The following is a 14232-nucleotide window of genomic DNA, read 5'->3' as shown; positions in this document are numbered from 1 at the left end:
TCTTCTCCCTCCTCTTCCCCCTGGATGACTTTCATCAGTGCTAAAGGGGACCCCCTGCTCGTTCACAGTTTTGCTGTGACAGAGAACTGGATTTGGAGCGTGACACCCAGGTTCAGGCCACACACGGCTTTTTGCCTGTCTGGGTGGCTCTGGGCCAGCTGTCCGACACTGCGAAGGTTTCTTCTGTGAGATGGAAGTGATGTGGCCCATTCCTGCTCAGTCCCTGTCCCCACTGTAGTCACACATGAGAAGTGCTGGCTGAGCGCCTGCTCTGGGGTCTCAGTGATTTCCCTTTCTCTCTACCTGGGCCCATCTGGGGGGCATTTCCTTAACCTGGGGGTTCTCAAGAGGTGTGGGGGCAGCACATTTGCCCCCACAGGGAACTGTAGGCACAAGCTGGAGACATGTTCGTGCGGGAGTGGGGGTGCACCTGGCGTCTGCAGGAGGTGGCCCTGGCTGCACCTGAACATGCTCCAGCCTCTGCTGAATGAATGACCTGCCCCCAGTGTCACTTGTGCCAATGTGGAAAAACTCCAGGTTTCCAGTCACTCAAACTGGATACAGAAAAGTTCTGGGTGTTGTGTGCTGCACAGGTGACAGGACACAGGCTAAACTTCCTCCACGGACCCGAGGCCTCCCTTTGTGAGCCTCCTGGTGCTGTCCTGGGAGGGGAGGTGCCTGCATGGCCAGAGGATACTTGCAAGTGGTTCTGGGACTCCTGTCTCCAAGGTTCCTCCCCCACCCCAAGGAAGCTCCTAAAACCTGTGGGACTCCCACTCAGGACACCTCCTTTGTCTGGAGCACTTGCTGAGGTCCTTGGCCTGCTGCTCTGGAGACAGTGGGAAAAATGGAAGGGGTGCCAGCTACTGGCAGGAGGGCGGTGAGGTAGCCTTAGCCTGGTGTGGCGTCTGGTTTTCCCCAGACTGGCAGCGCTCAAGGCCAGAGCTCTCGGCAGCATCCCCTCGCAGGTTCCGATGGAAACAGGACTGTCCTCGGTGGACTCATGGCCGTAGGAGGTGCCTAGGGTTACAAAATCCTGTTTTCAGCCTTGTGGCCGAATGGAGTTGGAATATTAAAAACACGCTCAGCATATACTTGCAGGGCTGCAGAGAGCACTTGGGAAACTCGAGCTGGGCTGGGTGTGTGGTCACCAGGGTAGAGCTCACAGTGTGACCTCAGCCACTGTCCATGGCTTTTTCTGTGTGACACCGAATGAGAAGAATATTAAGCTGGAAAAGCGTTGAAATAACAGTTTAAAAAGTTTTCAAAGTGACTGCTAAATGCAGTGTTTGGCCTGGCTCGTTCGCACTCTTCTTTTTGCATGCTAGATAAGTGTCTTACCACTAATCTCTCCTCTCCCTGTCCCCAATTTCTCTTTTCTTCCCTTGCCTTCGCCCCCCCCCTCCCTTTTTCTTGGTAACTTTATGTTAATAGAATTTACAACCTCAGAAAGTTGTCTTATAGAACAACAAAAAGAAGTAGCGCCCATCCATCCTGACCTTGGGCAGGTTGTGTCTGCTCCCTCACCCGGGGGCACTGGGGTGGGCTGGGCGCTCTCTGGGCCGCTTGGGTGCCTGCATTGCAGCTCTGTGTAGTGGCATTTCACACACAGTGTCATCTGGCCCAGTCACTGTGTTCTCTGAACACTTGTCCCCCATGGTTTGTCACCTGCAGCTGGGGGACTCAACCCTTAACTCCTGCCTGGAATAAAGGATGTTTTGCCTGTGCTTCCCACAGGAATGGACATGGTAAACCCCCAAATCACACACCCCTCCCAGCAGGCAGCATTTCCTGGTGCTGCTCCCTGGAGCAGCTGTCCTGGGACTACCCAGGCTGTGGGCAGGTTCTGAGATGGTCAAGAGGGATCTCGGGGAATGCCAGGAGCTCACAGGCCGAAAGTGACCAAATGCAAGGGGCTTCTAAATCACCCCAAGTTTTTCTGCTTTCCTAGAAGGTTTATGCAGTGAGCACCGGACCCAAACTCAGGTCACTCAAACCCAGCTGTTTTCTCTGAACCAGAAAGTAAAAAGAAACACAAAGAAGACCTCTACATAATGTGAAACTCCAGAAAAGTGGAGAAGACTTTATTGCAGCTGAGTGAACCCAGAGATGGCAGAGAAGCCTACTTGAAGTGACAGAGACAGGGATGGGCCAGAGAGGCGGGTATGACAGAGGGCAGCTTGGGCACAGCTGGTTGTGTACGTGTATGGCGAGTGTGGACTCGTGGTACTTACTGGCAAAGCCAGGCTCGGAGATCACCTTTCCTAGCATAGCAGATGTTAAAGGAGGGAGAAGTGGAAAGATACAGGGTGACTTGCAATGAAATGGATGCTGGAGGTTTGGTTTCTGCGTTATTAACGTGCTGCTTGGGCCGCTTCCACTTGAGATGAGTATTTGGGGTAAGGTCACATTTTGTGCAAGTCGATGCCGAAAGCTGACAGGTAGGTTGTTCTCTATAAATAAAAACTAATCCTTCTGAACTGGCCCAGTCTTGTCTGGTAATGTAGTCGAGGTCAGGAATGGGGGCGTGTCCCGTTCAGAGGTTCACGGGCTGTGAGTCACACGGGCTGGCTTCACTTTACATTGACCCTGGGCTGTAGGAAAGTTGGTTAGCCTCTCATCCCTGTTTCTCAATTAGTATGCAGAGATAACGATGATGACCAGTTTAGCGGAGTCTGTATTATTCAGCTAGTGTTGTGTAACAACCATGCCGAGGACTCAGCCTCAGCTAGAGGTTGTTCATGCCTGCTCTTGCCCCTGTGTCCTCCTGGGCTTAGGTCCTTGTGCAGGCTGAGGGCCACAGCTGCCTGAACTGCCTGTGGTGTTGGCAGAGCTGCGGGGCAGGAGGGCGAAGCTCCTGATGGTGCTCTGCTGGTCAAGGGAGTCAGTTCTGGGTTTATATCGTCATGTTTTAGCTGTGCGTGGCCCAGAGTTTGTCAGAAGAGACCGGATGTGTTTTGGGAACTTGCGCCTTCATCCCTGAGCTGCCCCCAACCACGGCCGTGCATGACTGATCGCTGGTCACCAGGACAGGAGAGACTTTGGGCCGAGGTGGGTCCCAGCCATGGCCTCTCATTCTAGGGAGCACCCTAGCAGGCCTCGCCATTGCAGTGGACCCTGGCACGGCCCCATTGTGTCCTTGGCCGTGGCTTCCACCACCATTTTGGGACACTTTACAGGTCCTACTTGGAGCCAATGGGAGGAAACCTAATTTCCTGCCACAGGAAATTGTTTGGCTAGGGAAAAATATACTTAAAGATTAAAACCTTCTGTCAAAGAGCTGGAGAAAGCCATTTGGGGGTCTTGGGAAGCCACTGGGCGGGGGCAGAGGTCTCAGCCATGTGTCAGGAGGAGCTGGGCAGCTTCCTGGGATTCCGCTCAGTGCAAGGGTGGCCGCTCTGGGGCTGGGAGGAGGCTGACACAGAGAGGAGAGTAGGTCAGAGACAGACCCTTGACTGGCAGTAAGCACGTTTATGGGAATATCAGCTCAGAATTAAGACATGTTTGTTGGATTTACTCAGTGGGCCCAGTGCCCTGGAAGGTCTGGGCAGGCGTGTTCCGGACACACCAGCTCTGTAAGCCCGGCAGCAGCTCCAGCACTATTTTAGCAAGCATTGGTGCGTGTTTTAAATGGAACGGAAAGGGAAAGAAGGCACAGTACCAGGGCACTGGGCCCCAGGCAGCCGCGACTCTGAGCCAGCAGCAGTCGCTGACGCAGAAGAAGTAATGAATGAGATGCCCTTCTTGTCATGAGTTCGGGAATTTTATGGCGCAGAGCAGCTGCCTTCTAGAAAAGCCTGCCAAATCAGCTCGGCGGTCATGGGCTTGCGAACTGGAGAGCCAGCGCGCCCCATCCGTCTCCCTGTCGTCGGGATCCTGTGTGACCCTAGGACTGAGCTCCGCCTCCTGGAGGTCCGCGGACACAGTGAGGTGGCACCGTGAGGGCACTCGATGAGCCCCTGAGCCTACAGCGTGGGGATGGGGATGGTGTAAGTCTGGGCACCAAACCCTTGTGAGAGTCAAAGCAGACATGTGGCCTGGTTTCTGACCCCTCTACCCACGGGTCCCCACAGCACCAGAGCAGAAACGGGACGGTGTCCCAGGGCACCTACCACGGCCCTCCTGTGCCAGACCCTGCTGTACGTACCGGTGGGGCTGTGGTGGTTGTGCAGCCGTCAGGACAGCCGGTGGCTTGTGCTGAGCACTTCTGGCAGGAGCATCACTCGGTGAAGGAGACTCCACTTTAGGTGAGAAGAGGAAAGGCCGGAAGTGACTCACTGAAGTTCAGCTAGCGAGCGTGGAGTCTGGATTTACACCCAGGTTCATCCGAGTCTGAAGTCCTTACGTCTTTTTTCTTAATGGTTATAACAGCTTACAAATAAGTTGCACGTACTTAAAGTATGTAATCTGATGAATTCTGGCACATGCCTATCCCTGTAAAACCTCCATTGCAGCCAAGATAGCAAAGCACCTCTGCTCCCCGGAGTCTCCTCACGCCTTTGCTCACCCCTGGCCCCCTGCAGCTTCTCGCACTGCTGTTGTCACCAGCAGTTAGCTCCCGCTTTTTACAGGATTAGGTCTGACTTCTCGTGCTCGGCGTAGTTTTGGATCCAGCCCCGCTGTCGCGTGTAGCCGTGGACCATTCTTCCGGTTTGCGGGCGGAGTGCCCTGGTGTGGATTTGACTCAGTGTTTATCTGTTCGTAAGCAGGTACCTAGATGTGTGCTTCCACTTCTCCCTGAGCGCTTAGCCGTGGGATGAGTGGACTGTGTGGTGGGTTGTTTTAACTTTCTTTTTTAGTAGTGCATGTTTGTATTGTATGATGCTTGCCTTCCCTTTGTGGAGTTGGTTCATATAGAGAGCACAGCCTAATTGCTTTTTTTTTAAAAAATCCACTTTCTCATTTCTGTATTCCCTTCCCCTTTGAGAAAGACCTGTCTCCCAGCTTCCTGTTACCTGTATTTTGCTCTTTGTTTATAATTTGGGTTGCTTTTTTAAAATTTTATTTCTTTTTATTATTATTTATTTATTTATTTTATTATTATTTTTAAATGTATTTAGCGCAGGGACTACAGGGTCTCACTACACAGATCAGACTCAGTGATCCTCCTGTTTTCAGCCCAGTCCCAGTCGCTGACTCAGTGCACCCTGGGGGGCGGGGCCAGCACAGCGTGCCCAGTACTGAACCTTGGTCTCTGTGCCTGCCTAAGTAGGCGTTTTAGTCCACTGAGCTATCTGGCTGGCCCTGGGTTTATTTATTTTTTTTTAAATCTTTTTTATTTATTTAAGATATACTTGCTATGCAGCTGGGGCTCATAGCATCCTCCTGTCTCAGCCTCCCCAGTGCTGGGATTATAGGCGTGCGCTGTCACCCCCAGACTTGGTGGCCAGCGTGTAGTAGTACCTGGGATCAAACTCGGTTGTTCATGCTTGCCAGGCAGGTGCTTAGGCCGCCAAGCTATCTTCCCAACTCCTTCCTATTATATTTACTTTACTCTTTATTTGTAATCTAGGCTGCTCATATAAGAGAAACGACGTGTGGTTTAAAGCTTGTGTGTCTTCTTTGTTTCACTGAACATTACGGTATCGAGGTGTATCCATCTTCCTATAAAAGGCTCAAACTTTTATTTCTTTATGTTAGAATGCTACTCCATTGTGTGTAACTAGCACATTTCCTCAGTTCATTCGTCTGTTGGTGGACATAGAGGCTGCTTTCAAGATTTAGCTAGTATGCATTGTGTTGCTGTGGACATGGGCTTGCGCCGACCGCTGTACTAGGCTGTCTTTAGCTCTTGCAGGAAGCTACCTAGAAGAGGGATTGGTGGCTCAAGCGGGATTCCTAGTGTGCTTTTGAGGACTCTCCACCCTGATTTCCACAATGGTGGTAGTAAGCTTATGTTCCCACTGACAGCGTCGAAGGGCATTTTCTGCCACAGCCTTACCAGCATCTCTGATTATTTGAATTTTTGTTTTTCTGGTGGAACTGGGGATTGAACTCAGGCCCTTGCGCTTGCCAGGGAAGCACTTATTCCACTGAGCCATCTCCCCGGCCCTGATTATTTGAATTTTTGACAAGGACCATTCTAAGGAACTCTGGAACTGCCCCCCAAAGTAGAGTCACTGGCCCGTTGTCATTCCCATCAGCCGTGGATGACAGTCCCACACCCTTGCCGCCAACATGCCTTGCTGCCGGTTTTAGCTGTTCTCATGGTTGTGTGTGGAATCCCACTGTAGCTTTAATTTGTCCTTTGCAGAAGACTGGTGATAGCTTTCATGTATATTTGCCATCTTTTTATTTTTAGGGTGGCATCTGTCCAAATCATTACCTGCTATTTTAAAATTGAATTCTTTTCTTAATATCGAGTCTTTGGAGATCCTTTACCACATACATGCTTTATAAATGTCATCTTCTAGCTTGTCCCCTTTTTATTTTTTGACAGTGCCCACCCAAGATCAGGAGCTTAGATTTTGATGACCAATATCTCAACCTTCTGTTTCCAGATTGTGTTTTTAGTGCCCCAGGTCACCACAATTTTCTCCAGACTCTTCTCTTAGAAGTTTTACCATTTTAAACTTTACTCTATGAAGCACGTTGTTTGATTTTTTTTTTGGGGGGGGGTCTAGGTGTAAGTTGAAGTTCATTTTTCTTATGTGTGGCTACTTGGTCTTCTAGCACATCATTGAAAGATGACCCTTTCTCCATTACGTCATTATCTTGTTGACCCCAAGTTGCCCATGTGCATGTGGCTGTTTGTGGCCTCTGTGAGGTTCAGCTTCCTACTGAGCACGGGCTGGGGCTTTGGTCAAAACCTGAAGAGCAGATGCGGCCACTTCCCTAATCTGTGGGCACCTGGTGGCTTCAGCAGCTGTCTGACTCGTCTAGTGCACCACTTCCCACTCTCTTGCCTGCTCTGCTGGGGCTCAGTGTGTTGGCCCAGGTGGCTACGATGACGGAGAGTAGGCAGTGGTCTTCAGTGGTTGGCGCTTTGCAAAGGCCTTTCAAAGGGACCCCAAGCTTTGTGAGGTTGGGGGAAGGGGCTGAATGTCCCCCACTTCTAGACCAAGCAGTGGAGGGTCCTAGATTCCTCATGCCTTGCCCAGGCTCTGGCAGTGAGGAGAAGTGAACCACATCTTGACCCCAGGTCTTTAGGACTTCACATCTGCCAGTCTTTCTCCTGTACTTGGGGACCAGACCCAGACTGTCCTCTCTGGCTCTGCCTGATAATTACTGTTTTCAGTTGTTGGGGTTCGTTGGTCCCCTGCACCACAGGAGGGAACTAATTACATCCTTGCAGATACCCTGAGTCGGCAGCGCTGACCTTCCTGTCCTACCCACTCCCAGAACAGTGGTTTGGGGGTGCCGAGTGGCCCCTTCTTTCTCTCTTCCTGGTTGATGCTTCTGGTTGTGTCTGGGAGCCCCTCACTCACAAAGAGCCCCCAGGTTCTGTTTAACAGAGTCATGGTTGTCCTTGGTCCTAAGGGGACACAGAGGGCCAGCTTGCAGATACCTCCTCGCCAGTTCCACTCGGCAATTAGGAAAACTGGCGGGTTCTGAATGGGCCTCTTAGGTCGCCTAACTCCCGAGCAGCCCTCTTTCTGGGCTGCACCTCAGAATCATCACAGTCAGAATCAACTTGAGGTCGAGGCCTGACGCTTATGTGCAGGGCGCTGAAGCATCTCAGAGGCTCCTTCCTTAACTGCTTTTAAAAGAAAGACGGGCTCCCTTCTTGTGGCCCCCAGATCCTTGCAGAGACTGCTGCCTGCGCCCCAGCCAGGCCTGGGCCCCACTGTCTCACTACATAGACCCTTTCTAGATCTCCACCCACGCAGAGCCAGACGAGCAGCGCAGAACCTTTGTGGATCATGACTCGAGTGTATACCCTTCCTGAGTTGCTGCCTGCTGTTCAGGGCCTGGGGCATAGGGTGCCGGCCTGTTCTGCTGGCTGTTGGGGGCCTCAGCCTTCCAGTGGGCCTGACTGGTTCTCCTGGGGTGCCTCCCAGCTCGGCATAGGACCTCTGCGGCTGGGAGCAAAGCAGGAGCCCATGCCAGCCAGCAGATCCTTCAGGGCTTCCAGCAGTCAAACCCACTTTGCTGACTCTCTGCCCTCCCTGTCCCACTAGGTCTCTGGATGGTCGCCTGCAGGTATCCCATCGCAAGGGCCTCCCCCATGTCATCTACTGCCGCCTGTGGCGATGGCCGGATCTGCACAGCCACCACGAGCTGCGGGCCATGGAGCTGTGTGAGTTTGCTTTCAACATGAAGAAGGACGAGGTGTGCGTGAACCCTTACCACTACCAGAGGGTGGAGACACCAGGTACACCGCCCAGGAGGGTCTGCGGGGCTCCAGGGCTTTGGCACCAGCCCAGCCCCGATGCTGAGCCGGCTCTGTCCTCTCTCACCCAACAGTTCTACCTCCTGTGTTGGTGCCTCGCCACACAGAGATCCCGGCCGAGTTCCCCCCGCTGGAGGACTACACCCATTCCATCCCCGAGAACACTAACTTCCCTGCTGGCATCGAGCCCCAGAGCAATATTCCAGGTACTGGGTCCTTCTGCACAGCACTGGCCTTGGGGCCCCGAACCAGCCTGTGTCCCCGTTGGGAAGGGACCTGTGGCCTCAGCTCCCCACTGGCTAATGATGCTTTGCTTGGCGTGGAGGAGCAGCGTGACCCTTCCGCCTGGCCCCAGCGCAGTCATTTATTTTGGAAGCAGAAATAGCAGCACTGCGTAGCTCTCTGGCCTCACCCTCATACCAGTGGGGCTGGAGTTCAGCCGGGAGACCTGACTGGCTGGGCTCTGCCAGGACCCTGGGCCTCTGACATGGGACCGATGGCAGCCAGGGTGGGAGCTGAGGCCACTTGGAGTTTTCCCTCTTGGGAGGAGACACGTACCCTGCAGAACTGTGCAAATGTTTGTAGCAGCCCCTCATTTACATGCAAATCGAGTGTGAATCATTGTAGCTGATGTCCTGGGAGGTGCTGCAACACCCTCAGGCCATCACCTCGGCCTACGCCTGACCAGTGCTTTCTTCAGAGCCTTCTGGTTCAGATGTGGCTTTTGCCCTGGCCTGGTTTGCATGCCAGGGTGGCCTCTGTGTTGGACCCTGAGGTGGTGGGAAGGCAGGGGGCAGAACTTTCACAAGTGCCCTGCCCGGCGTTCCCAGTCTTACAGGTAGCCATGGGGTTAGCTGTCACTCCTGTCCCAGGGCTGGCCGTGGAGGGCCGAGTCCAGACGGGGTGGGGAGGAGGTTCCAAGAATTGGATGGCACAGCCTCTGCCATCATCGGATTGCATGAGCGCCGGGAAGCTAAGCCGCATTCCCTAGAGATGACAAATGACAGACTGCGGTGGGTCTGCGTGGGGAAGCGGGGCCAAGGGCGGGCTTGCTCTTTGGAGGGCAGCAGTGGGCGAGGCAGAGTCCAGAGCCTCTCTGGTGAGCAGGGGAGCTGGGCCTGCAGCAGCTGGCTCTGTGCGTCCCAGCACAGGTGCTGCGGACTTGGAGGCAGCCCTGGGGTTCCAGGGGTTGCAGGAGCCCGAAACCCAGGACTTGGGTTGTAGAAGTCGTCACAGGCCTCCTCATGGCCACCTGTTTTCTGCTTCCCAGAGACCCCACCCCCTGGCTACCTGAGCGAAGATGGAGAAACCAGCGACCACCAGATGAACCACAGCATGGACGCAGGTCAGTTGGGTGAGCAGGCAAGCTGGGCCCTCACCTCTGTCCCTGCCTCTTGCATCCTCTCACCCTGTCCAGTCTCTCTAGTGTTCAGAGTGACCATGCTGTGCAGCGTGCCAGGCTCACAGCTGGTCCCAGACAGCTTGCAGTCACCGTGCTGTCTTCCACTTGCCCTGTCGGAGGATACCGCGGGGTGGCAGGGGCACGGAGCAGGCCATTTAACCTGAGGTTGGGAGGTGCTGTACTTTGCAGTGTTGGCTTTTCCTGAGTTGAGTCTTGGTGACACATGGATGATGTCTTAAGAAACCAGTGAGGTGGGCAGAGAGGGTTGCTGGGCAGAGTTGTGGGGGCCATGGCGGCCTGGGCAGGAGAGCCTTATGTGGCCAGAGCCCAGGGTTAGGCACACTGTGCTCGGAACCTGTCATCAAGAGCATCTGACATGGCAGGAAGACCACTTGGCATTGAGCCCATGGTTTGTGGGAAGCTAGTGCAGGCCTAAAACTGGTGTGAGGCTGGGTGGGATGCTGGTGGCAGGGTGTGGAGGGTGGGCTACAGAGAGTATGGATGGAGACAGGTCTTTAACACTGGCCAGTGGGCAGCAAAGAAGCAGCTGTCTTTATATGGTGCCAAGTGTGAGCAGAGTGCCCCTACCGGGAGGGATCCGACCTGGTGCGCTGTCACCATGCTGCAGATGTTTCCCACGTCATTTGTTATGGGACTAAATTGGCTCCACAGCAGTAGCTGTTTGAACAGAGCTTTGGCCGTCACATGAACGTGCTTGGTGGCTGGGTGAGGAGGAGGGAGCAGAGAGGACATCCCATCCTGGTGATGGGGTTGGTGAGAGTGGGCATACTCATGCACACAGGGCTGCGGGGCTGTGGAGCCACCTGCCCTGTGCACCGCCTGGGACAGACTGCAATTCCGGAAGAAGAGAAGACGCACAGGCAGGCAGGCTCCCGTGCATGATGCGGACAGGGCCGCTGAAATCGTGCACAGGTGCAGCGACACTCCTGGGTGGAGCGCAGCCCCTGCAGCTGCTCCCTGCCTCCTGCCCCAGCAGCTGGCAGCATGGATGCAGCTGCGGTGCACTGGGGACCTTCCTGTATTCCGTGCCAAGTGACCACAGCAAGCTTGCAGCTGTTCGCTGCTGGCACGGGGCAGGGCCAGCCAGGCAGTGTCTCTCCTGCTGTGGGGCTTCTCTTCACCCCTCTCTCTGCTCCCTGCCTGGCTCTGTGCACCTTTTGTAAACACAGACCAGAGGGAAGGTCTTGCTTCCCTCCCCTCCTCCCTTTCTGCCCGCTTGTCACTATCCCTTCCCCTCCTCTGTCTCAGGGCCCTGTCTTGAACTTCAGTGTCCCATCTCAAGGGGAAACCTGATGTGTGGCTCCCAGCCAGCCCTCATGGGGGCGGGCAACAGTATCCTGTTGATTCCGTTCTTCCTCAGGGCCCCCTCAGGCTTGGGGTGAAGTGGCTCAGGCCAGAGGTCGCCTTGTTCCCCATGTCTCCTTTCACAGGCCCTTTCAGATCAGCAAGACGGTCACACAGCCTTCCAAGGCCTTCGTGACTGAAAGTCTCTCGAGCGCGCACTGTGCATAGATGTGCTGTAAACAGCTTCACACGCATGTCCTTGCCTCATCTGTACAGCTCCGAGTAGATTATCTTACTCACGCTTTCTTTTTTTCCTTATTCCCACTTTAACTAGAAAATGAAGGCTCCAAAAAGCCGTAGGGCTTTGGCCCTCACACAGCTGATTCTGGTGGCATCTGAGAGCCTGCAGGGCCAGCCTCTGTGCCCTCCCCAGTGGGCTAGGGGACATGGGAAGAAGGAAGCAAGCCGGGGCGGCTCCTCCATCCTCACAGCACCAGTGCCTGAGGCCAGACGCAGGCCTGGCCTCAAGGACAGCAGATTGCAGCCACTGCTTTCTTGGAAGGCTGATGCTGTGCCCTTTCTCCTTCTGGTGGAGAGAACCTCACAGTATACATCAGCTAGCGCTGGACTTTTTCCCACATGTGCCGTCCTGTCTGCATGAAGCACGGGTCTGGTAGCTGAGTTACAGGGTTTCCAGGGCGGGTTTGAGTTTCTGGAGATGGGTACTTCAAGGTTCCTGAGCAGCAGCATCCCATGCATGGAGGGAGGGGTGACAGGGAAGGGGTGGGGGGGGGGGCAGCATGCAGCTTCCCTGGGCTGTGTACCGCAGCAAGAGGCCCTTTCCTGCTCCTCTCATTCTCCTGGGGTGCAGCTAATGGGACATGTTGACGGTGTAAGCTCAGAGAAAGGTGCCACCCAGCCTCGCTCGCTGGGCATCCAGCCCTGTGCTTTAGCCTTGGTCAGGATCCTACCCCATCAGGAGGAGGGAGACCTTTGAGACTGTTCTATTGTTACCTCCATTCTCCATTCCACACATGGAGAAACTGGGGTGCAGGAAACACACATGGGAGTCAGGGCATGAGGTCAGGCCTTCTCCTGCAACTTGGGGGCTCTGTCTTGGGCTCTGTCCTGCTGTGATGAGCCATCCCTTCTTGAAACCTCACTGCTGTGTTTCTCCTTGCAGGTTCTCCGAACCTCTCCCCAAATCCGATGTCCCCAGCACACAATAACTTAGGTAAGTATCTGTCCAAAGACTAGAACCTTTCCAGCTGGTGGAGACAGGGACAGGGACCCCATCAGTGAGGCTCACTGCCCTCCACCCTGCTGTCCCAGTGGTCAGCACAGCCCCATCGGGTCTCTGGTTTCAGCGATTCTGGGGTCACCCCAGAGCAGGGAAACTGGAACGCCATGGTGACAGGAAAGGCGGCTGTGTGCTGGGTTAGTGTTTCCCCTGGGTGGTGTCAGATGTGAGTGAATGAAAATTCCCAGACCTCTGGCCCTGGAGACCCAGCTCCGTGGTCAGCCAAGCACGTGTGTGTGGTTTGGTGCAGGTCTGCCGGCAGCTGGACTCCTGCCCCCCACCCACAGGTGGGCTCCAGACACATGGACTTGGGATTTGTGTATTTCATCTCAGGATAATTTAACTTTTAATAAAGCAGCGACAGAGGCAGTTGGGGAAAGGCCCTGGTGCCTGTAATCCCACCAACACAAGCGTCCTTATCGTCAGGACCATCCTATGTATCTGCTTTTCCCTTCTCTCATTTCATAGATGTTTCCATATTTCGCCCCCTGCTTATCTTGAGTTGCCCACAGTGTTCTGGCATGACTGGCCCCTGGCTCCGCTGTGCCCCTTGCTTGTCTGACTCTGGCTCAGGATCTTGAGGGTGGCTCCGCTCACCCGGGATCATCAGTTTGCAGCTTGGGACAAGCTTTGTGAAGTCCTCGTGACTCCCAGTTGGAGCCTGCTGAGGCTCTCCAGATGTGTGAAATATCTGTATCCTTACTTATGGGAAGTTTTTTTTTTTTTTAAAGAACATGTCTGTTTAGTTTTGTTTGGGGCTCTGCTGCTGGAGTGGACATGGTGGCTCAGGAGCACTGGGTGTTGAGTTCAGGTGTGGTGGCTCTGTATGGCTCGGACTGGCTCTGTGAACCTTGGTTTTAAGATGACAGTGTCAGGTAAAGCTTAGCACCTGCAGGTGCTTGAACATCCTTGACAGGCTGCCCAGAGCGGGTAGAGTTTAACTGGCTCTCAATGTCACGGGGTCCAGTCTGTGGTCACTGGCTCCAAGTGAGAAGGTGACATTGGAGGCCTGCTGTGACCTTGCGGTGTGGCCATTTCACTGTGAGTGTGGGGCTTTGCAGAGGGAAGAAGCTAGAAGCTGCTGCGACTCGGGACATGAAAGGCAGGGATTGTGAAATGACTGGACTCCAGCCCGAGATGAGTGGCTGTGGATCTGTTTTCTTTTTTTTTTTTTTTTTTTTGCATTATATTACAGAATTGTAATACTAGCTTGTAGAATCACCCATCTCAATTTCTATTATTTGTGGATCTGTTTTCTGAGCCATACTCCCCAGAGGCCACGGGAGCAAGTTTGGTTAACAGACCTGGGGCAGACTCTTCCCAACTCCGTGGTCCAGCCTGCAAGTTGTCCTGCTGGTCCCCAGCTGGGACTCACTGTTCAGATCTTGGGGTCCAGGGTGATGGGCTGAGTCTTGAGCTTTGCCTCATAGCATGGAGTCCCCTCCCTGCTGCTTATCTGTGAGAATTCTGAGGTCATTTCTTACAAGGGCAGGGGCATGGGTCACTGAGCCAGCCCTGTGGAGAGTGGTGCCCCTTGGCTGGTCTGGGGATAACTCTGGAGGAAGTCGGGTAAGTCAGCCCAGGAATCAGCACCAGGACTCAGATGAGCACTTGTTGAGTGAGTCTTCAACCTCCTTTCCCCGTTCAGAGCCCCCACCTGGGAGCCCTCAAGCTGGGGGTGGGCGAGGAGGGTGGCGGGTGCCTCCTGAGGACTGGCCATGGTGGGTGCTTCCTGAGGACTTGATGTTTAGTGTTCTTCGGAGGTTTCCTGAGTCTGAATCTCAGGCCAACTCTGTGAGGGGAAGTCCTGCCATTTGCATTTCATAGAGTAGGAAGCCAAACATTTATCCCAGACCACACGCCTAGTAAATGGATAAGTGGGCTTTACATTCA

General features: G+C 54.1%; 1 protein-coding gene across 3 annotated transcripts in view; it reads left to right on the top strand.

Annotated features, from left to right (window-relative positions):
• Positions 1–14232, top strand: part of Smad3 (SMAD family member 3) — a 95362-nt gene that overhangs the window by 65745 nt on the left and 15385 nt on the right. For 2 of the 3 annotated variants that reach the window (XM_004628795.2, XM_023712473.1), the window contains exons 2-5: positions 8121–8314; positions 8407–8538; positions 9603–9677; positions 12223–12273. In XM_004628795.2, the coding sequence (XP_004628852.1) occupies positions 8121–8314; positions 8407–8538; positions 9603–9677; positions 12223–12273 (452 nt within the window). Of the gene's footprint in view, positions 1–2392; positions 2442–8120; positions 8315–8406; positions 8539–9602; positions 9678–12222; positions 12274–14232 lie in introns of those variants that run through there. The other variant, XM_023712472.1, reaches the window with a different exon arrangement.

This window comes from Octodon degus, unplaced genomic scaffold (assembly GCF_000260255.1).
Source record: "Octodon degus isolate 3935 unplaced genomic scaffold, OctDeg1.0 scaffold00026, whole genome shotgun sequence".
Classification (NCBI taxonomy): domain Eukaryota; kingdom Metazoa; phylum Chordata; class Mammalia; order Rodentia; family Octodontidae; genus Octodon; species Octodon degus.
This window is presented reverse-complemented; position numbering and strand designations above follow the sequence as displayed.